This window comes from Vulpes lagopus, chromosome 2 (genome assembly GCF_018345385.1).
Source record: "Vulpes lagopus strain Blue_001 chromosome 2, ASM1834538v1, whole genome shotgun sequence".
Lineage (NCBI taxonomy): Eukaryota > Metazoa > Chordata > Mammalia > Carnivora > Canidae > Vulpes > Vulpes lagopus.
In genome coordinates this window covers 156,691,671-156,715,577 of record NC_054825.1, presented here as the reverse complement: position 1 = coordinate 156,715,577, position 23,907 = coordinate 156,691,671, and the positions used below count along the sequence as shown (strand labels likewise).

General features: G+C 50.8%; 1 protein-coding gene across 1 annotated transcript; it reads right to left on the bottom strand.

The window, feature by feature from the left end:
- Positions 1-5,199: 5,199 nt before the first annotated feature.
- ZNF837 (zinc finger protein 837) lies at positions 5,200-23,835 on the bottom strand. Its single transcript, XM_041743018.1, has 2 exons — positions 23,671-23,835; positions 5,200-7,034 (listed from the first exon to the last, which is right to left on the bottom strand). Exons 1-2 carry the CDS (start codon positions 23,741-23,743, stop codon positions 5,386-5,388), a joined length of 1,722 nt encoding a protein of 573 aa, XP_041598952.1. The 5' UTR covers positions 23,744-23,835; the 3' UTR covers positions 5,200-5,385.
- Between the last annotated feature and the right edge of the window lie 72 nt (positions 23,836-23,907).

Genomic DNA, 23,907 nt, shown 5'->3' with positions numbered 1-23,907 from the left:
GCACAAAAATGTAAATATATACCAACAACATCTTGGGATAGTATCCAAATCCCCGAAGGTCCTTCCAAATTGCCTTCACTGAACCAGCCTCCCCACTGTCCTCACACTCACCTTGTGTGCCCCTTTTCTGCCTGAAAGCCTTGTCCACCACCTTTTCCCCAAAAATGCGTACTCACCATGGCCTGTGGCCACCTCCCCAATCAGTCCCCATCTCCCATACCAACAATTGGCTCTCATCCGAGGGATCACAAGTGACTGTTTGTGTCTCCCCCCAGCCCCCCAGGCCTGGGCTCTCACCTATTGGGGGCTGGATGAAAAAGTACACGGTGAAAGGAAGGAACACTGCGCAGGAAATGCCCAACGTGGGGGGTTTGGTCTCAGGAAGCGTTGGGCTTGGAGCACACCAGGAGGCCACTGAGAGTGGAGGCTGGAAGCTCCTGCGGATAAGGCACGTGCAGAGGCCCAGAAGCAGCTCGGGGAGGAGGTCTGAGTGTATGAATGAATGCGTGGAAGAAGGAATGATGGCGCAGGGCCTAGGGAACTAAGGGCGAGACTGGAGAGCTGGAGGAATTAATGAATGAGTGAATAGATGGACAAACGAATCGGAGTTGGATGACCCGGCAGCTTAGTGCAAGAGGAACCAGAAAGCAAGGGGACGAGTAAAAACGTGAATGAATGAAAGAGCAGGGGGAAGGGATGCTACGGAAGTAAATGAGGACGCCCACGGAAGAGTGAGAGGCGAAGAACGGCCTCTAGGGGTGACAGCGCTTCTGCCCCGACCCTAGGCGGCAGAGCCACTTCCGGGGCCCTCTGGGCGGTGCGAAGGCCTCACTCTCGGTGGTCCCAGAGCGCGCCCGCCCTGGTCTGCGCGGCCCGGCAGGGGGAACCGCGGGTGCGGGTCCGAACCCTGCCGGACCGCGGCCACTCGCCTCACGCACTGTCCTTGGCCTGCCCCGGCATCTACGTGGCGCGGCCCAGCTAGGACGGCGCCCTGGTCAGCACCCGGGCTCAGGCCGCGGGGTACCGGGCGGGATGGGGGTGAGCGCAGAGTGCCCACCGAGGCACCCTGGCGGTACTTCCCACTGCGCCCGAGCAGCTGCGGTGTTCGTCCCCAGTCACCAGCCCGCGTCCTTCGGTTTCTATGGGGACCTTCGGTTTCTATGGGGACCGGCCAGGTGCACCCGTTGCCGTGGATAAGCACCGTCCTTTCCGTTAGCCCCTCCCTGGCCTCATTTACACTTCCTGAGGGACACACACACCTCCACACTAAAGTCGCCAGGATGTCAGACACGGGAAGCAAATCTGGAGAAAGAACTGTTCTGCAGCCAGAGGGTTGCACATTCTTCACCTCTGTCTATTCTCTGGCCATCAAGTCCTCTTTACAACCCCATGGACCTTGTCCAGCAGGGGCCTGGCGGGGAGGGGTCCGCATCTCATCTACCTAGGCACTGGCCCCGCGGCCCTTCCCTGGGGAACAGCACGTCCAAGCTGGAATCACTCTTTGCTGTATAAAAGTTTCTCAGTTGCCTCCACTCTCAATCCAGGTGGTTTGGACAAGTGTGAATGCATGACTCGGGCACACAGCATTCCATGCCCCTTGGCCCTCATGATTGACTTAGGATGAATATAGGAGCAGCTTTCTATGGATATCACTGGAGCAAGAAGTTCTTTCTGAACTACTAGGGCTTCTAGTTTCTATGGAACTTGAAACCATGAATAGCTGTCAGCTGGTAAGTGTCTGACTCTTCATTTCAGCTCAGGTCATGATCTCAGCATTAGGGAATCGAGCCCCGTGCTGGGCTCTTTGCTCAGCAAGGAGTTGGTCTGTGTTTCTTGCCCTCCCTCTGCTCCTCCCTCCTATGCTTGCTTTCTCTCTCTAAAATAAATAAACCTTAAAAAAAAATGTATCCTTAACAGCAGGTAATCATACATGCAGTAACAAAGAATCTCAGGAACACAATACAGATGTCTTTTTTGCTCATGTCACAGTGTGATCAAGTGACCCTCCCAGAAGGCTGTCCTTGATTCAGGGATCCAGGCTCTTTCTATCTTGGTCTTTTCTATTCCTTATGTCTTCATCAGAATTTCCTGCTGAATCTTGTAGGTCCAGCTGGCTGATGAAACAAGTGAAGATGATATAGGCCATTTTATGTTACCCATCACTTCTGCCCACATTCCAATAGCCAGAACTCAATCACATGACTCCATGTAACTGCAGGAAACCTGAGAAATATAAGTTTGTGGGTGCAGGAAAAGGGGATTACAGGGCATTTTAGTCCATCTCTGCCATAGGACCCATAATATCCCCTATATATTGAGTTCATATTGGCAGCACTCAAGAGTCCAGTATAGTCCATTGTACTTGCATTGAATGTCCCCAGGGCCTCCTCATGCCCCTTACACACTCAAGAGTTTTCCCCAGCATGAAGTCCCTGGTTTTGACTGGGCTTATAGGCCCCTATACTCTTAGCCTTTCAAGTAGCCATTCAACTCCTTGCCCATATAGACTTTCTGGTGCATGACAAAGTTGAACCACCACCAAAGCTTTTCCACATGCTTCTTAGTGTAGTAACCAACCTTCAAGAGGGCTGCTAATGATCCCTGTTGGTATTCACACCCTTGTTGGTGTAGTTTTCTCCTACATTGAATTGGTAATGGTCTGTGTCACCAATAGAATATGTCATAAGTGAGTGTGTGACTTGGACTCTTGAATCGCTCCGGGGGGGGCGGTGTAGGATTCAATTACCATGTCATGAGAACACTCAAGAAATTCTATGGAGAGACCCTTTAGACAGAAGCCACTTGACAACTATATGAATAAGCCATCTTGTCAGTGGACTCTCCAACCCCAGTCACACTTCAGATGACTTCAGCCTTGTGAGATCCTGTTATGTGACTCATTCTGGCCAATGTGTGGTGAGAGGAAGTAGCTTCCAGCTCTCTTGGGCTGTGCATTCACTTGAGAGGTGTGAGACCCTCAAAAGTCCCTTCCTATATTTCATATTAGTGGCCAGCCATGTTGAAGATGGTGGCTGTTCTGTAGTCAGAGCCCCTGACAAGTGAATAGGAATGAGATGAGCAGCACCCTTGCCAACCCGTGACATACAGTTTGAACAGGATTAGTGTTTGCAGTCAATAAGGCAGTAAGCTTGTTACTGCAGTGGAACTGAGCCCACCTGGTCACATTCTCAGGTTTTCTCCAGGAAGAATTCTCTTGTGTTGAGTTTTAATGGAATGTTTTATTACACTTACCATATCACTTGGGTTTCTCTTTGGGTTGAATGTTTTTAGGTCTATTAAGGCGTGCTGATGGTTGGAGGTCATCCATGGCATATTGACCAGTGGTAGAATTTATCTCCTTCAACAATCCCCTTACATCTACCAAGGATTGATTTATCAATAATAGAATCTCTCTCCAGAATGAATGTTCTGGTTATGTGTAAAAGATTGAGCTGTCCTTGGGGATACCATTTTAGTTGGGTTTCCCTCCAGGGTAAATTCTGTGTGGACAGTAAAAAATAAATAAATTAATTAATTAAACATCCATTTTTGCCTGAGGTCCCCATATTGGCCACGTGAGAGGAAGGAGACTCTCAACGTCTACTGAACAGCTTCCCATACTTGCCACATGGAACTGCTGTCTTTCTGGTATGAGCTCTCCAATGGGTGGGTGGCAGCTGCAGTCTTCCTTGTGCTACCCAGGGTATCTTCCAGCATGACTCTGCGATGTTTACTAGTATAAAAGAAGTTAAAATGGACCTTCAAAATACTGAGAATAGACCATAGGGGTATGCGTTCTCATTTTTGCAGGACTTGCAAAGAGATTAGTGAATATCAACTTTGCAACTTTTAGCTCCTCTCCCAGGGTGGAATATGAAGCAGCCAGGAGAGCTGTGATTCTGAGGATTTCTGTGGAAAGAGTACTGAGTGACTGGGTCTTACCCTGTGGGGGCAGGGCAGGGACTCTTCTCCCTCACCTAAGACTGGGGAGGGCTTCAAGGAGACCACCTGGCTGGAGGACAGGCTGGGCGTCCCTCAAGAAGGATAGATATTCCAGAGCAGGATTTAAGCCCTCAGTGGGTGAATCCTGGATTAACCAGGACCTGGGTCTTTGTGGGGGCCATTGAGGGTGAAGGATACTATATGGTAAGTCTCCTTCAGGGTGGACTCCCTTGGGGCCGCTGAGGCTGGTTTTCTAGGCTGCCCCCTTTCTCTGTGGCTGCTTGAACTGAGAACTTTGAGCACTTCCCATCCTTGGGAACATTTTGGAAGTATACTGTGCCCAGGCCCTTAAAGATTCAAAGATAAGCCAAGCCAGCTCTGCCCTCCCTCCCGGAACTCTGGCTGGGCCACGTGGCCTCTCTGGGGCTCTTTGATACAGGCCAAGAACTGTCCCTCCTCTTCCAGTTAGGGCAAGGATCAAAGGGGGTGATTAAAGGTAGAATGCCCAGCGCAGTGCCTGGCATATAGTAAGCTCACCTAAAGTGCAGAGCTGTGGGAGTATCATTTTGGAACTAGTGTGGAGGATGGAGTGGGGAGGAAACTGGAATCACATATGTACATAACTACATATACTGCTCTGAAAGAACATGTTGCTTGTTCTAAGCCTCTGGTGGACTCCCTCTTATGTGGTGGCCATGGGGAATTGTGGCCACACATCTGGGTCCCCTCCTTGATTCTTCCAGGTAGCAGGAGATGGCATCCAGCTTGGAGTCCTCTGACAGATGAGGAGCACTGACTGGACCACCTTGCCTTGACATAGCACAATGAAGTCCCCACCTGCAATCACAAGGCCAAGGCTGCCAGGGAATCCCTCCTCCTTCCAACAGGAGCCTTCTCCAGTGACTAGAAGCAACCCAGGGGCAGGGCAGAGGCCCTACCCACAAAGCCCATGGCCATCGGCCCCAGGAGGGTCATGAAGTATGCAGAGTCCCTCTCCAGAGGCCCAGGGAGGCCAGACGAGAGACAGGGCCAAGTTACACTAAAAGGTGTGCAAACACCCAGAGGCTACCAAGGGTTAATGAAGCCCCCTAGGAAGGTGCAATGGGAGGCCCTGGGTTCAGATGTTACCTCTACCATTTTCTGACTGTGGCCCCGGGGAGTCACTCCCCACATCTCTGCTTCCCCACTTCCCAGCCCACCGCAGGAGGCAGAGCAGGACTCCTGATAGCCCACAAAGCATCTGGGTCACATCAGTGCTCCATCCCTGTGTTTATTAGCGCTTCACCAAAACCCATTATTATGCACCCACTTGAAAGGGCCACATAAAACTTTGAGTCGGGGAAACCTGCAGATACAGGGAGTACCAAGTGAGATTTAAGAAAGACTACAACCGTGGCTCAGGTGTCTGGGAGAACAGCCCCCGCAGCCCGGAGCCATGCGAGGTCAGGAGGCCGCGTGCCGCTTCTGATGCTCCTTGAGGTTGGAGCGCTGGCTGAAGGCTCGGCCGCACTCGCCGCAGGTGTAGGGCCGCTCGCCCGTGTGTGTGCGCTGGTGGCGGACCAGACTGCAATTGCGCACGAAGGCCTTGCCGCAGTCTCGGCAGATGAAGGGCTTCTCGCCCGAATGCAGGCGCTCGTGCTGGCGCAGCTCGGAGCAGCCCCGGAAGGTCTTGCCGCACTCGGGGCAGCCATATGGCCGCTCGCCGGTGTGCGCGCGCTGGTGCTGCACCAGGCCCGAGCGGCCCTTGAAGGCTTTCTCGCACAGCGGGCAGGCATAGGGCTTGGCACTGCTGTGCGTTCGCTGGTGCCGGCTCAGGTTTGAGCGCTGGTTGAAGGCCTTGCCACACTCTGGGCACGCATAGGGTTTCTCGCCCGTGTGCACGCGCTGGTGTTCTACCAGGTGCGAGAACAGGCCAAAGGCCTTGGCGCACTCAGCGCACTCGTACGGCTTCTCCCCCACCACCGACACCTTTGGAGGGCCCTGAGTCCCCTCGCTGCAGTCCCCAAAGGGTGGGCACCCAAAGAGGAAAGACCTCTGTGCCAGGGGCAGGCTGTGGCGGTGGCGCTTGGCTGGGTGTGTCTTCTGGTGGCGGTAGAGACCCGAGCAACGCACAAAGGCCTTGCCACACTCAGCACACTCATAGGGTCGCTCACCCGTGTGGATGCGCTCATGCTGCAGCAGGCTTGAGGTGCGCGTGAAGGCCTTACCACACTGGTCACAGACGTAGAGCCGCTGGGCCGGGGGGTCCCGGGCACTGCCACCAGGACCCGAAGCCTGGCCACAATGAGGACACATTAAGGGGCCTTCGGCTACCTGCTGCTGCTTGTTGTAGCCAAAGTGCTTTCCACACTGGCCACACAGGTGGGGCTCCTCTGCCATCTGCATCATTTCCTGCCGGGCCAGCAGGACCCTCCAGGGAAAGTCTTCCTCACTGCAATTGCAGGCCTGGGGCAGCTCCTCCAAAGGGTTCTGCTGAAGGAGGGTCATGTGCAGGCTCTTTGGGAAGGTCTGGGTGCCTGTGTGCCATCCACATGACCCATCCTTTGTGTGGCTCTCCCACAGCTGGGTCCTGGGGCAGCACCAGAGCAACACCTGGCCTTCACAGTGATCACACACCAGGGACTTCTCCTCAGGAGATGTTCTGTGATGCTGCACCAGGCAGCAGTTATGACTGGAGGCTTTGGCACCAACAGGGCACCAACAGGGGTCCTCCCCAGCATGTGGCCCCTGGGGAGTGACTAGGTCAGGGTCCTGACAGGAGGCCGGGCCATATGGCTCTTGTACCAGGGGTCCTGCTCCTGCACTCTGGAGGGTCCCTGGACTGGGGCTCACACCAAGGCCCCAGCTCCAGAATCGCCTGTCTTGGGGAGCTGTCTTGCCGCCTGCTGTCCTTTCATGTAGATCTCCCTCTTGAGAGTGGTATCTCTTGGCTGGGTCCTCTGCCAGGGGCCTTAGTTCCATCTTGGGCCTCTCCTCCTGGCCCCTCTTGGCTCCCTGGAGATCTGCCTTGGGAATGCCTCCCTGCCTGGAGTTCTGGGCCCGAGCCTCCATTCCTGGGGCCAGCCCCCAACACAGTGTCCTGGCTGTAGGATCTGGAAGAGCAGAGGAGAAATGGAGGTTGGCAGTTCTCAGGAGGGGAGTGGGGAGAACTGCCAAAGAATGATGACCCCAGGACTGATGGAGTTGCCCAGCTTTCCATAGCCCAGGAAAGAAGAGAAGGAATGACATCAGGCAGTGAGAACCCGGGAGCTTCCTGCCCTGACTCCTGACCTCTGCCAGAGTCTAGGATGTCACTGAGGCCCCAGAGAGCATCACCCCTCCTCTTTTACCAGTTGTTGGAGCACCATCATCCCTGGTTTGGGATGCAGCCCTTCTCTTGAGCAAGACATACACTAACTGCTCAGCTGCCCACTCCCCAGAATCCCTTCTCCACTCCCAAGCACCAGCTTCCTGGCAGCATGCCTTTCTGACTCCCTGCCTTGATCTGGCCCAGCCTCATTGCCTGCCATCAGCCAGGTCTTCTAGGAGTTGTGAGATGGGGCTCATCTGGCAGCAGAACTGAACACCAGATCTGCCCCTCCTCACTTCTACCAAGTAACCTTGGTTCTCTACGGTCTGGCAGCCTCATCTACAAAATGGGTATGATAGACGTAAACAGCTGACCTTGGGGGCCCTGATCATTCCAGCAACAATCAACACCAAGAGGGCCTGTTGCCTATTATTACTATTCCCAAATTCCACTGTGGCTGTTAGTTTTCTATTGCTGCTGTAACAAATTACTACAAATTTAGTGGCTTAAGGTAATGGAAATTTATTATCTCACAGGTCTGGACAGAAGTCCTAAGGCAAGGTTTCAGCAGTGTTGCTTCCTTCTGGAGGCTCAAAGGCAGGGTGCCTGCCTGCCTTTTCCAGCTTCTAGATGCCACCTATTTTCCTTGTCTCATGGCCCTGTCTTCCATCTTCAGTGCCAGCATTGAAACATCAGACTCTGCCTCTCCTGCCTCTTTTTTTTTTTTTTAATATTTTATTTATTTATTTATGAGAGACAGAGAGGGGCAGAGACACAGGCAGAGGGAGAAGCAGGTTCCACACAGGGAATCTGACATGGGACTTGATCCCGGGTCTTCAAGATCATGGAAAAGGCAGGCACTAAACCGCTGAGCCACCCGGGCTGCCCTCTCCTGCCTCTTCTTATACAAAGACACTGTGATTAAATTTGGCCAACCATAAATAATCCAGTATAATCTTCCATATCAAGATCTACTATCCTACCTCATAGTCCCTTCTGCTGTGTGAAGTAACATATTCACAGGTTCTACAGACTAGGACATGCACATCTTTTAGGGATGGTGAGGGGCATTATTCCGCCTATCACAGTGGCTTTTTCTGAGTTCTTCGTATGGTTTACTGGGAAAACACAGTATGAATCAAGATGCCATTGAGGTGAAACAAAACTGAATGTTTAGCCTGCAGGGCACCTGGGTGGCTCAGTGGTTGAGTGTCTGCCTTCAACTTGGGTCATGGTCCCAGGGTTGTGGGATCGAGTCCTGCACTGGACTCCCTGGGGGGAGCCTACCTCTCCCTCTGCCTGTGTCTCTGCCTCTCTCTGTGTGTCTCTCATGAATAAATAAAAAACATATTTAAAAAAAAGAATGTTTAGCCTGCAATCTTGAAGGACACACAAGCAGCTCAGGACAGTCCCGTCTGGATGGAGGCTTACTTGGCAGGGCATAGCTAAAACCTGTAGAGCGGGCAGGGTGACTGATGTGCAGCAAACATACATGGAGGGGTCAGGCAGAGAAGGCCCACCTCATGGGTACAAATACAGAAAGGACTTGCATGCTATTAAGTTACTGATCAATGACAGTCACTAATAGATGACTGACCTATTAAAGAGCCCATGGTAAGAATGAGAATCCTTCCTATGTTCTTGTTCCTTCCAGAACCTGCCCAGCACAGCCTTTGGGGTATAAATATGTGACCACAGTAAGTCAACACTTTGCTGAGCATGAGGGCTCAGATTCTTGTCCTTTTGCTCTGTTTTTTTCTGTGGAAGGCAGATATTCCTTCACCAAATGTTCCAGAAATTTTGGGCACCTGGGTAGCTCAGTCAGTTAAGCATCTGATCCTTGATTTCAGCTCAGGTGATGATCTCAGGGTTCTGAGACTGAGTCCTGTGTGGGGCTCTGCACTGGGTGTGAAGCCTGCTTAGGATTCTCTCTCCCCCATGTGCCTCCCCGCCTTTCTCCCTCTTAAAAAAAAAAAAAAAGTTCCAGATATTTGAGTCTATTTAGTGAAACAGTTTTCACCCATTCTTGCTTGACCCACTGCCGCTTTTCTGCCATTTTTGCAAGTTTCTAACAAGTAGGTGCCCAGGGGCACCGGTGGCTTGAAATAACATGACTAGGAATTAAAAAGAATCAGGAAGCATTTAATCAAGTCTCTCTACAAGTTTTCAGCCAAAGACACATCAGAGCAACTGGGTGTGGTTCTTTTCAGGATGCTGATTATTTGGCCCTCAGACGGGACAACCACAACGGCAGAAATTGGTTTCTGGTTAGTGCTTTGGAGGAAAATGTTTGGGGAGTGAAAATTAGACATACTGAATTGGTTAAAGGTGAAATTGCAGAGTTGAACACGTTTCACAGATCCTGAGGGGTCACAAAAGCAGCTTGGCCACTAGTGCTCCGCTCTTCAGGAGGCTGCTTGTTGGAACGTGGAAAGCTGAAGGGCCCACATTAAGGGTGGTTTGTCTGGTTACATATTGAGTAAAGAATCTGGGGCATTCTCTAAAGAAACAAAGGTGGCAATAAGGACAGAACCACACTGTGACCTGAAGTTTCTCAAACAGTCCTCACTCCAGTCACATGTGATAACTGCCAACCCTCCTGTAACTCCCAGGCCTTCAACCCAGGGCAGATGAGGCCACCTTTCTCCATTTGCACCTTAAAGCCACTTAGCATCTGGGTTGATTGAGATTCCATGAGGCCACATTCAGGCCCATAAGGATACTGATCCTTGCTGGCTCTCTCTCCCATATGTGACACTGAGGGGGGCTAATACTTTGGAAATCCAACACCTTCCTCACTTTGTGCCTTTGTTTCTCCATCTGACAGTTTAGCTATGTAGAGCTCAAGACTCAGAGGTGCTCAGAGCCCCTAGAGTGAGGGACTTCAAGCAAGCACGAGGACATCTGGGTGACAATAAACAATGGCATGTTGTACCCTAGTGCCAGACTATCCATGGGGCCCTCTAGAGTGATGCATCACTATGTAAGCCAGCAGGAGGATATGAGGGACACATCTCTTTTCCAAACACCTGTGGATTTGAGTCATCCTAGGATATTCTTTCCAGGTGGGAAGTGTCCACAACTGTACACTGTTATTGTGTTTCTGCCTTGAGATACTAACTGCAGCTCTCCAAAAACAGGGGTAGGGAATGACACAGGCTAACCGGGGAGCAAACAGCTGTGGGCTCCACCCTAACAGTAGATGGATATGAATCTAACCTGCAATGAACACCATGCCCAGGGTTGATGGACCCGGGCTCAGTTGCCATGACTCTTGCAGAGTCCTAACGGGCCCCACCTAGGAAACGCCAAGGGATGCACTTTTTCTAGAATGTGAAGCTTGCTGTGCAAATAAAATAGACAAGCTGGACGACCAAGTTTCAAAAAATGTCTCTTGTACACTGGGACTGGCAAAGCTGTTGCATTGCACAGACCCACTGCAGGTGGACTGATTAGCTTCTTCCACCTAACTCTCAACAATCAGACTTTGTCCTAATGAGGACAGACAGGCTAGAAGACCTGGCAGGAAAAAGGCAATTGCACAATGCACTCCCACACAGCTAGTGGGGATAGAAAATGATGCAACAACTTCTGTGGAAAGGAGCCTGGCGGTACCCCAAAAGGTTAAGCATGGCATTACCATATGAAAGCAATTCCACTCTTAGGTATCTATCCAAGAGAAATGAAAACAGTCAAGCAAAAACTTGTACACAGATGTTCATTATGGCCTTTTCCATAACAGCCAAAAGGTAGAAAAAAACCCTCATTCATCCATCAACTGATGAATGGATAAACAAAATGTAGTCTATCCATACAAGGGAATATTACTCAGCAATAAAATGGAATGAAATACTGATACATGGATGGACCTCAGAAAACATTATGCTCAGTGAAAGAAGTCAGACACAAAAAGATGTTGCAGAGTTCCATTTATGTGAAAAATGTAGAATAGGCAAATCCATTGAGACGAAGGATAGATTAGTGATTGCCAGGGGCTGAGGGATGGAAGAACGGAGAGTAACTGCTTAATGAATATGCAATTTCACGTTGGGGCGCTGAAAAGGTTTTGGAATTAGACAATGGTTGCAAAACATAGTAAATATATTAAAGTCTAAAAATCATAATAAGAAGGAACCTGAATTATACACTTCTAAATGGCTCATTTTTTTAATATGAACTATATCTCAAAAAATAAAAAAATAAAAAAAGAATGCACCCATGGCACAGTATTCTTGCTTTTGGTGTGCCCAGGTGTCTGCTGTAGAAGAGCCTGGGACAGTCTGCCCTGAAGCATCCAGGATGTCATCTGAGCCCCAGCCACAGGGATAGTAATGCATGGGAGGTGTGTGTGTGTGTGTGTGTGTGTGTGTGTGTGTGTGTAACAACACTTTTGTAATGAGAAAATCAAGGTTTCCAAAATTTCTAGGTAAAAATAAAATATTAACTTTTACCACATGCTCAAGCTGACTGTACACCAAGCAGAGTTTTCACATCAGAGGCTTAACCTCTATGTTAACAGCATTCTCCCCCAGACCCGGACTTCTCTTCAACCAAGTGTCTATTAATCCACTCATCTCAAAAAGAAAACTCTTGGTAGGAAGCTGGACACACATCTGGCATGATACCAGGTTGCTATGCTCCAGGTGTGAGGAACAATGGGGCCTGGGTGTCTGCCATGGCTTTGCCCCATGGCTTCCAGTAAATGCTGCCCCTATAGGGTCATGGTTGCTGGCCTCATACCCTGGCTTGCACAACAGCTGGTGGCCAGAGCAAGGCTGCAGGCCAGTACCCAGCATAACCGCCTGGAACCGCAGGGATCGAGGTCAATGACCCACTAGGGTGGGAAAATCCATCTGGGGCACCCTGGTCAACCCAGAACAATCACTGTGTAACAAATGGCCAAACCAGAGGATGGGTAGCCTGGAATGTGACGTCACCTAGGACTGGGCAGGTTCCACTGAAGGAAGCTGTAGTGGATTGAATGGTGCCCACATTCCCAAAAGATACATCTATATGCTAACCCCCAGAATCTGTGATGGTGACCTTGATTGGGAAAGGATATTTGCAGGTGTAGTTAAGGATCTTGAGATGGGATCATCTTGAATTCCCTGCGTGGGCCCTAAATCCAGTAACAAGAATCCTTCTGAGAGAAAGAGAGACGAGGTGGAGGCCAAGACTGGAGTGATGCAGCCACAACCCGAGTTACATTTGAAACCACCATAAGCTAGAACAGTTGCATGGGATGCTTTCTGCCTCAGGGCTTTCAGAGACTGGAGCCCTGCTGATGTCTTATTTCAAACTTCTGGCCTCTAGAACTGAGAATACATTTCTGTTTTAAACAACCTGGTTGGTAGCAATTTGTTCCAACAGCCACAGAAAATTAGTACAGAGACTGGTCCAGCACCCTTCATAGGATGAATGGATTTATGTGTGGTGGCTCTCCTGATCCCCTGTGATGCGACCAGATGACTGCTCAGTGCAGAGGATCAGGTAAGACAGGGTGGTCCCAAGACAAAGCAGCAACTCCCACCTAGCAGGAAGAAACCCTGATCTCACAGGATGTGGGGATCAAGGGTCACCCATTACTCATGTGTACAGGGCATCTCCAGACTGTCCCCAGACACCCTGCTCCCACAGGTGGCTTCCTCTGCCGATCTAAAACGTGACAAAAACGTGCCTCCCTGCATCAGACACAGCAAGTGGAAGCTGCAGACTATGGTGGAGTCTCCCTGCCTCTCTTGTCCTGCTCCAAGCTTGCTCCTGAAAGCTACTCCACCTGTATCTAGATGACCTTCCAGTCATGGACGTGAGACTCGAGGCTCAGCTCGGCCAAGGGTTCCTGGGAGCCTGTCTCCAACCCCACCCTGCATCTGCCCCAGTGTTCTTGGCAGTGACCTCCCATCTGCCCTAGGTGTTCCCCCAGCTTTTCTTTTCTTTTTTTTTTTTTTTTTTTAAGATTTTATTTACTCATTAATGACAGACACAGAGAGAGATGGAGAGCGCGGCAGAGACACAGGCAGAGGGAGAAGCAGGCTCCATGCAGGGAGCCCGATGTGGGACTCGATCCCGGGTCCCCAAGATCATGCCCTGGGCTGAAGGCTGCGCTAAACCCCTGAGCCACCCGAGCTCCCCACCCCGCCGCCGGCTTTTCTTTCTTTCTTTTTTTTTGTTTAATTTTTATTTATTTATGATAGTCAAAGAGAGAGAGAGAGAGAGAGAGGCAGAGACACAGGCAGAGGGAGAAGCAGGCTCCATGCACCGGGAGCCCGACGTGGGATTCGATCCCGGGTCTCCAGGATCGCGCCCTGGGCCAAAGGCAGGCGCCAAACCACTGCGCCACCCAGGGATCCCCCCCCGCCGGCTTTTCTAACGCTCAGCAGGGCTGGTGGATGGGAACAGGACACAGAGCAGCCACCTTCGGGCAAGTGGAGGGCTGAGAAGTTAACACGTCCCAGGCTGAGCCTTGCAGAACCAAGTGATCACAGCACATGGGAGAAAGGTTTGCGAGGCTGATAACCATCTGCCCTACTCTGCACTGCACAGAAGGGTGAGCAGTGCACCAGCAGGAGCACCGCTCTGTGCCTGTTCCCCCACGATGAGTGAGGAACTAACGCCAGGCAGCAGGGGGCGTGGCAAAGAGCGGCTTCTGTGTCCTCTTTGGGAAAAGGAATGGCAATCGCAGCCATCTACACCCCGGCGTCCAACTCAGAAATAATCTGTCATTCTCACCTCTAAAGGGAGGAAGAGTGGGGCTGATGCCGGGAGCAGCAGCAGAAAAGCACCTCACTACACTCAATGGTCACATACAGGGGGCTTCAGGAGTTGAGAACCTGGGTCATGGTCACTGGAGAGAAAGTGGGACTCCAACAGAGAGAAATCCAACTGACTCCAATATCAGGTTGCTGGACCAGGGCTCATTAAGACTAGAAAAGTTGTACCCTTTCACACAAGTCTCTCTCCTGAGGGGAATATCCCAGCATTGTCCTCCACCAGGGGCCTAGGTTCCACATCAGGTCTCTCCTGAAGGCCCAAGGCAAATCATTGGGAACCAGCCTCAGGGACTCTTCCCTGCTCTGCACCTGGACTGGAGCCTCCATCCAGGGGTTGGCCTTCGTTTCAGAATCCTAACAGCAAAATTTGGAAGAGCCCATGAGCACTGGGTGTTCTGCTCTGTTGGCAAATTGAATTTAAATAAAACATAAAAGGGGCACCTGGGTGGCTCAGTGGTTGAGGGTCTGCCTTCCGCTCAGGTCGTGATCCAGGGGTCCTGGGATCAAGTCCCACTCTGGGCTCCCAGTAGGGAGCCTGCTTCTCCCTCTGCCTATGTCTCTGCCTCTCTGTGTGTGTCTCTCATGAATAAATAAATAAAATATTTAAAATAAATAAGTAAATAATATTATCTTTCCTTATAAAAAATTTTAAAATAAAAATACAAAAAGGAAAAAGAAAACAGATCTAGAAGAGCTGAAGAGAAATGGAAACTGGCAGTTCCCAGGTGAAAAGGGTGCCAGAAATCATGAAAGCAAACCCCAGCAGCCAAGGAATCTTGGAGATTTCCTAGTCTTGAAGGCTGTTAAAAGTGACAGACATAAAGGAATTTCAGCAGGAAGTGAAGACAGCCAGCTCAGTGGATGAGGTGATCAGGGATGGGTCACCTCTTTGTATCTCTAGGATTGGTTCCTCCTCTCCCCTCTGCTCTCACCTGTCTGACCACTGGCTCCCTGCTGATTTCTGCCTCTCTCTGACCCTCCTCATCATCAACTGCCCTATACAACTTCCAGAACATCCATCTAAGCCCCACCCAACACTAGCTGTTTAATGGCTGTGCCAGTCTCTGATGGGAACTGCTGCTGACCTAGGTTTGGAGTCCAATGTACGTGTGTGGTAGACAGAATAATGGACCCCAAAGATGTCCACATTTTAATCCCCACTACCTGGGACTATATTACTTCATAAGGCAAAAGGGATGTTGCAGATGTGATTAAAAATCATAAGGAGTTATCCTAGCTTATTCAGCTGGGTCAATATAATCACAGTAGTTTTGTGGGTTTTTTTAAGATTTTATTTATTTATTCATGAAAGACACAGAGAGAGAGGCAGAGACACAGGCAGAGGGAGAAGCAGGCTCCATGCAGGGAGCCTGACGCGGGGTCTCCATGCCGGATCTCCAGGATCAGGCCCTAGGCTGAAGGCGGCGCTAAACTGCTGAGCCATCCAGGCTGCCCAATCACAGTATAAGAGGGATGCTGAGAGAGTCAGAGAAGGAGATGTGAAGATAAAAGCAGAGGTCAGAGTAGTGTGGTCACAAGACAAGGAATGTGAGCAACCTCTAGAACCTGGAGAATGGAGAACCTAGATTCTCCCCTGGAGTCTCCAGAAAAAAAATGCATCCCTGGCCATACCTTGATTTTAGCTCCTAAGTCTCATTGGAGTTCTGACCTTCAGAGCTGTAAGATAATAAATATGTATTGTTTTAAACCACTAAGTTGGGACACCTGGGTGGCTCAGTGGTTGAGCCTCTGCCTTTGGCTCAGGGCGTGATCCCGGGGTATAGGATCAAGTCCTGCATCAGGCTCCCTATGGAGAGCCTACTTCTCCCTCTGCCTGTGTCTCTGCCTCTCTGTGTCTCTAATGGATAAACAAACAAACAAACAAACCACTCAGTTTGTATAATTTGTTATAGCAGCAAGCAGAAAAGGGAAAAGTTTCCATAAGGCATTGGGAGATCTTTGACAATTTCTAAGCCATCTCCTTTTTGTCAGAGTGAGGGCAAGCCCAGAGCTTCTGTCTTCAGCATCAAGGACACCACAGTAGGCTGTCCAGGTATTTATTTATTTATTTTTAAATTTTATTTATTTATGATAGTCACACACACACAGAGAGAGAGAGAGAGAGAGAGAGAGAGAGGCAGAGGGAGAAGCAGGCTCCATGCAGGGAGCCTGATGTGGGACTCGATCCCGGGTCTCCAGGATCACGCCCTGGGCCAAAGGCAGGCGCCAAACCGCTGCACCACCCAGGGATCCCCTGTCCAGGTATTTACATATGGAGTTCCCTTCTTTTTTTTTTTTTTTTTTTTAAAGATTTTATTTATTTATTCGTAGAGACACAGAGAGAGAATGAGAGGCAGAGACACAAGCAGAGGGAGCAGGCTCCATGCAGCGAGCCCCACGCGGGACTCAATCCAGGGTCTCCAGGATCACGCCCCGGGGCCGCAGGCGGCACTAAACTGCTGCGCCACCGGGGCTGCCCTGGAGTTCCCTTCTTTTGGTTGGTTTTACATTTTTGGTTGATGCTGTCAAGTTTCCCTATCGATAAATGGATCTAAGCAAAAGCAAGTGAGTTGATATAAATCATGGTTCTCAACAGTTTTGCCCTCTGGGGAATACTTGGCAATGTCTGGCTGGAGACACTTTTAGTTGTCACAACTTGGGCTGGGGGTGCTACAGTGCACAGTGGTTAGAAACCAAGGATGTCACAACTGGGGCTGGGGGTGCTACAGTGCACAGTGGTTAGAAACCAAGGATGCTGCTAAACATCCTAAAATGCACAAGACAGCCCCACCTCCACCTCTTGACAATGTCAATAGTGTTGAGGTAAAAAAAAACCCTAGTGTAAAGAAAACCATGAAGTACACATGGCACATACAAGAGGTAAGGTTGGGGATCCCTGGGTGGCGCAACGGTTTGGCGCCTGCCTTTGGCCCAGGGCGCGATCCTGGAGACCCGGGATCGAATCCCACATCGGGCTCCCGGTGCATGGAGCCTGCTTCTTCCTCAGCCTGTGTCTCTGCCTCTCTCTCTCTCTGTGACTATCATAAATAAATTTAAAAAAAAAATTAAAAGAAAAAAAAATTTAAAAAAAAAAAAAGAGGTAAGGTTGTTTTGGGAAAGTGGGACTAGGCATGGGGAGCTAAGTGAAAAAAGCTAAACATAAAAGACCACATATTCTATTACTCCATTTATATAAAATGACTAGACCCACAAAGAAAGCAGACTTCACACTATACTGTGCATCACAGTTTTGCCAGTACAACATATCAACAATCTCCTTGTTCGAACACCTGGGCTGCATTATCCATTGCTGAGTAACAAAATACCCCAAAACCATTTTATGTTGTGTGTGGAGACCAGGATTTGGCAATGCTCTACATGAACTAGAACCTTAAGTGGGGTAACCAAAGCTCCAGAGGACTGAGGCAGCATATGGAGCCGGCATGAAACAATTCCACAGATGTCCGCTGAATGGGAACAACCCACTTTATAAATTACTTAAAAGCATCCACAATTTTCTGAGTGCCTGTTAGGCACCAGCTAGCACTGTGTTGATGGCGTTACATGGATTGACTCATTTAGTCCTCATGCACGTCTAGAAAGGCGGCGGCATCCCATCCGTTTTACAGGAGAATTGGGGGCTCAGAAAGAGAAAGCCAGGGACCCCTGGGTGGCTCAGCGGTTGAGTGTCTGCCTTTGGCTCAGGGGGTGATCCTGGATGCCCGGGTTTGAGTCCCATGTCCAGCTCCTTGCATAAGGCCTGCTTCTCCTCCCTCTGCCTGTGTCTCTGCCTCTCTTTCTGTGTCTCTCATGAATAAATAAATTAAAAAAAAAAAAAAAAAAAAAGAGGAAGCCAGGTGTGGGTCAAATTCTCAGCCTTCGGGGCTTCAGGAATCTGCAGATTTGTCCAGAGTCACTGCAGGGCCTGAAATGCTGATCCTGAGCCACAGAGAGACTGGAGCTCACAAACTCCCTGTGAGGTGTCAGTCACAACTTCACAGATGTGGAAACTGAGGCCCAAGCAGGAAAGCCACGCATCCTGGGCTGAACCAAGGCAGCCGGTCTTGGGACCCTGGTCCACGACTCAGTCAAGGGCTGGACTTAACCCCTCACCCGCCCTGCCTGCCGCCGAAGCAAAGGGACACCTGTCCACCCTGCTTCCATCACCATCACACACAGGCCGAACGGGAGGCCTTCGGGAAGTAAGCGGCTCCCCCGGAGCCCTCACCCACCCTCTGAACACACCAGAGGCTCCGATGCAACACGCGACCCACGCCACTCATCCTCCGAAGGCCAAGGGCCACTCCCGCAACCAGGAGACACGAGAGGCCGACACAGGGCCGCCACCCCTCCACCCCGGAACCAACAAACCAACCCTCCCCGCGGCCCCACCTGGACCTGAAGTGCACGGAGCCCAGCCCCGCGTCCCACAGTTGCACCGAGTGGGCAACTCTGGGTGCCTGGACAACTACCATCTCGGTGGTTCTCCAAGCTGGTGGGGGTCAGCACCCATTTCCCCTCTAAGCGACCTGCCGGGGCACAATGTCAGCTTCCCTCCCTGGTTCGGGCCTGAAAGAACCGATGGGAAAGGCCTGTAGGAGCCAGCGCAGAGGCCAGTGAGAAATGTAGTTATGACCGCGGTCCGAGCCAGACTCTCACGAGTCACTCTTCGGTGAAGAAGCGGACTGGGGAGGAATAAATCATCTCTGAAAACTAGGACTGAGCATCATGGTTACCATGGCGAGACCTACTGGTCTTCACGTCCAGGCGAGGACTGCAGTTTCCCGGTAAAGCTGGAGCCTTCCAGAGGCTCACTGTTGCCTTGGAGATGCCTTACGTCATTGCGCCATCCACTGGTTGTTGGTGAGTGGTTCTTCCCAGTAGGCTCCGGCCCAGTTCCGGTTCCGGCATGCGGAATGCCAGATCGTCCCCCAAAACCCCCAAAGCCCGAGGGTCGAGGGTCGGATGCTCTCTGCCCCATTGTCTGTGACTTCCTCAGTTCTCATCTCTAGTTCGCCATATCCTGATGTCTGCTTCTTCTCTAATGTTTGTGTCTCAATTTACCCATATTTGTGTCCAATTGTTCAGTATTTCCCACCTCTGGGTCTCTTTCCCCACCCCACCCCGATACGGGTCCCTGTTTCTCTTCCACTTAAAGCCTCAAATTCCCCCTCCTCAAGTCCAGGTCTCGATTTCTACCCCCAATTTGTGCCTTGCACCCTCAAATTGCTGCCACCACAATCCCTGTGTTGAAATTGTTCTGAATTCATACATCTGGTCTCCAAAATTTGAGATCCTGCAACTGATAATGGAAAATTTCAACCTTTACAGGGCTCCCAGGGCAGCTATACTTTAACATTTACCAAGATCAAAATGACTCCACAAAACCTCAAAACCTGGGGTCTATTTCTGTTCTTTCTTCTTTGATTTTATTTATTCATGAGAGACACAGACAGAGAGGCAGAGACATAGGCAGAGGGAGAGCAGGCTCCCTGCGAGGAGCCCAATGTAGGGCTGGATCCCAGGACTCTGGGATCACACCCTGAGCCAAAGGCAGATGCTCAATCACTGAGCCACCTAGGTGCCCCTATTTCTGTTCTTTTTTTTTTTTTTTTTTTTTTAATAATAGTCACACAGAGAGAGAGAGACAGAGAGAGAGAGGCAGAGACATAGGCAGAGGGAGAAGCAGGCTCCATGCACCGGGAGCCCGAAGTGGGATTCTATCCCGGGTCTCCAGGATCGCACCCTGGGCCAAAGGCAGGCGCTAAACCGCTGCACCACCCAGGGATCCCCCTATTTCTGTTCTTGAGCACACATTGTATGTCTGCTTCATTAAAAGAAAAAAAAAAAAAAAGGAGAGCATTGCAAACATAAGATAAAACAAAAAAATCTCTGTAGTTCCCATAAGATTAAAGCCATACAGACTTGCACATACTGGAAGCCGAAAATAAAGTCTGTAACTTTCTGGAATGTCCTTCACAGTGATGTTATTTTATTTTTTAAAGATTTTATTTATTTACTCATGAGACACGGAGAGAGAAAGGCAGAGACAGAAGAGAGAGAAGCAGGCTCCATGCAGGGAGCTCAATGCGGTACTTGATCCCAGGACTCCAGGATCACGCCCTGGTCATGAAGGCAGGTGCTCAACCCCTGAGCCACCCAAGCATCCCTGATGATTTGTAAGTATGTATAAAAATATATAACTCTACACAGTGTTCCTTCCCTGGACCACTCTCCTTTGTGAAGATTGTGTATCCCGGGCACCTGTCCTAACTTGGGCTCAAATAAAACTCTTCTCTCTTTAAAATTTTTCAAGAGTTTTGTTCATTTGTGTTGATACACCCCCTAATTCTGGAAATTTGGATCTCCAAACAATAAGGTTTAACCTTCTTCAAAGTCCCTGAGACCTCTATTAAGACTGTTCCAGGATGCCTGGGTGGCTCAGTGGTTTGGTGCCCGCCTCTGGGCGTGATCCTTGGGACCTAGGATCAGGTCCCAAGTGGGGCTCCCTGCATGGAGCCTCCCTCTGTCTCTGCCTGTGTCTATACCTCTCTCTGGGTCTCTCATGAATAAATAAATAAAATATTAAAAAATAAGACTCTGTTCCAAGGTTCTCAAATTCAACCCAGTACCTCATCTCCTCTATTCTTTACTCCTAAGTGCCCCAAGTGAGGGGACAGGTCAGGATCTGATCCAGTATTATCATCCCAGCCCTATACATTCTGCTCTGTTGCCTCATCCCCACCTACAATTCCACAGAGCCACCCTGAATATGTGGTTCTAATTTACAGCTGAGCAAACTGAAACTAGGCAAAGAGCTTGGGCTAGCCCACCCAACAGGTGGACTGGCTCAGGCACCTGTCCCTGCCTTAAAGTCTAGAATTCCCACTCTTGTAACAAGTTCCCCAGCCAAGCCACCCACCCTTGTAAGCCCAGCTTTACAGATGCTGATCGTGGCCAGGACAGTGGTAGGCCCTAGCCAGTGGGAAAAATCAACTTCCTGTCTGCCAAGGAGCCATGGGAGATGGGAACAAATGGACAGCACTGTAGGAATTGGAGAAGCAATTAAGATGTCTGTTGTTCCTCTCTGGGCCTCCATGACTATCTATAAAATGGGGGCATCCATCTCATATAGTTGCTTTCAAGAGTAAGATTGGATTCCTAGACTCCTAATGCCCACCTGGGAGCCTGGAGTCAGGGAGGGGCTTCCCCAGGCTGACCTCAACTAGGAGGTAGCCAGAAGAGGGGCAGACCAAAGTAAGGAGGTCTTCTGAATAGGACTAAAATTCGTGGGTCTGGAATTGGTGTGGAGGGAGTGGAGGGAGGCCCAGCCACTCTGTCTGCCTGAAGCCCAGAGTGGGAGCAGTGAGTGTATGAGGGACTAGGGTCGACTGGCCTATCCATCCATCATTTATTCAAGTTACTCATGGGCACATACTGTGTGCCAGACTCAGTGCTTGCAGCTGGGGATACAACAGGGAATAAGCCAGTTTATCTTCATAGAGCTTGTGACACAGAGGGCAGAAGAGATGGTCAGGGCTTGCCAGCTCAGAGTAGAAATGATGCACCAGGAAGTGAGGGTGGCCTCTGCAGAGACTTTCCACCCTTCAGGCTGAAGAACACAGCGCCAACATCCATAGACCTCTGGGTTCAGGCTTCAGATATCCTCCACTGTGTCCTAGAGATGGGGACCGTAGACCACCCCATGCCTGGCAAGAGGTATGTGAATCTTAGCTATGCAAAGTGATCTCCTCCACCTCACACTATGGGATTTTACTTCTGCTCTCCAGTACACAGCAGATCACTTTACCAAGATCTATAAAGAGGTCTATTATCTGGGGCTCCTGGGCAGCTCAGTCAGGTAGTGGCAGACTCTTGATTTTGGCTCAGGTCATGATCTCATGGTCCTGAGAGCAAGCCCTACATCTGGCTCCCCACTCAGCAGGGGGTCTGCTTGAGTCTCTCTCTCTCTCTCTCTCTCTCTCTCTCCCTCTGCCCCTCCCCTCAGTTGCTCATACTCTCTCTCTAAAATAATAAACAAAAAAAAAAAAAAAAAAGTCTATTACCAAGTGACAGGAGCCCAGTAGTCTGTCAAGTAGCCCAGGGCACAGGATCCAAATTGGCCCTGAGTCGTTTTTTACCTTTTTTACCTTTTTTTTTTAGTAGGCAACATGCCAAAAAAAAAAAAAAGTAGGCAACATGCCCAACATGGGGCTCAAACTCATGACCCTAAGATCTAGAGTTACATGTTCTACCAAATGAGCCAGCTAGGCACCCCTGATTCTGCTGTCATTTCTATGCCGAAGGGGGAAACTGAGGTTCGGGGGTGGGGGGTGGGGTGAGATGCTCCCAGCTTTTGAAGAGAAAGAGGCAGGGTTAGGAGCCTGCCTTTGGATCCTGCTGAGTGTGAGGGTAACTAGTGCCTTTATCCCGCTCAGCTTCTCTGCTTTCCTCCAGCAAGCACCTTTCCAGAGACCTCCTGCAGGACCAGGGAGGAGCCCACTTGTCCCCTCCCTATCCTCCCACAAACCCCAATGGGAGGTCCAAGGCTGCCGTTTTCACATACCAAGGCAGAGTGCAGGGATAAAGGCCACAAGTTGCAGGGGCTGGGGCCTCCCTACCCAGATGCAGTTCCTGTGCCCCCATGGCAACCTAGGTTCTAACTCTCTGCTCAAGCCAGCTTCAGACTGTGTCCTGAACAGTGGCATGAACTACGACTAACAGTCCAAGGGGACCCAGAGTCTCTGGTCTGAAACACTCCTGAAATTGGGGTAGGGGGCAGGGGCTAGCCCTTAATATCAGTCAATTAGTAAACAAACAATGCAGCTGCTGAGCACCTACTATGAGCGTCTTCAGAGAGTGGCAAGGGGGGTGGTCACTGGGGATGTAGAGGGCGGCTTACGTCAACTGGCTGGGCCCCCCTGGGATCTGGTTAGGGGGAGCAACCCCTTGGAGGCATAGGGAGGTATCAGAAGGTGAGGATCCCTATGCAGCCCTGGAAAAACTCCACCAGATGCCGGCGCATTACCCTCCTGCCAGCCCGCATGGCTGAGCAGCCACAGGGTCGCTGCCTCTGGAAAGCCCACCAGGACGTAGTCCACTGCCCAGCTAGACTCCAGGGTCTAGGTTTAGGAGGCGACAAACAGGGTGAGTGAAGCTTCAGGCACAAGCTAGCCACCTGGTCAATGGGTGGGGCTACAACGTGGGCGCAGCACACCCACCAATGTCGACCCCCTGCACTCACCCAGTGACCTCAGCATCAACAAGAGGACCCAGATGCATCAAATAGAGTGGAGGCCGTCCCCCTAATCCGCCTGTGTGCACAGCCCTGGCCCCACGTCCAGAGCTCCTTCCCAACCTCCGACCGCACGCGAGGAGAGGCGGCAGGAGCTGTAGGGGTCGTAGAGAGATGATGGGAATACCCTGGCATGTGATGAAGGGAAGTCAAGCCGGAATGGGCTCCCTCTATGGGAGGCTCAGGCCCGCAAAACCCCAAGCGAGCGAGTGTGGGAGAGGCCGACCCGAGCATGCACGTGGGGCCAGCACCAGCGGAGGGCAGTTCCTGACCACCAGGCCCACTCCTCACCCCCGAGCCTGCAGCGCGCGCATGCCTACGAAGCGGCGGTGACCTGGACGAGGAATGAGAGGGTGCCGAACTGGCTACCTTACTGGAAATCCGCGGCAGGTGGGGCGGCCCGACGGGATGCACAGCACGAGCCTGACTTCTGCCCTCATTAGACATGGAGGCCTTGGCTTCAGGGAGATCTCTGCGCCTGTGCACGGGCCCCCCCAAGACGGGGGCAAGGACTGAAATCAGAACGTCCGCCAGGCACACTTGTGGGCACACTTCTGCAAGTACGCATGCGCAGGGGATTTATGTCTTCCGTTTGGTCCAGAGGGCACCTT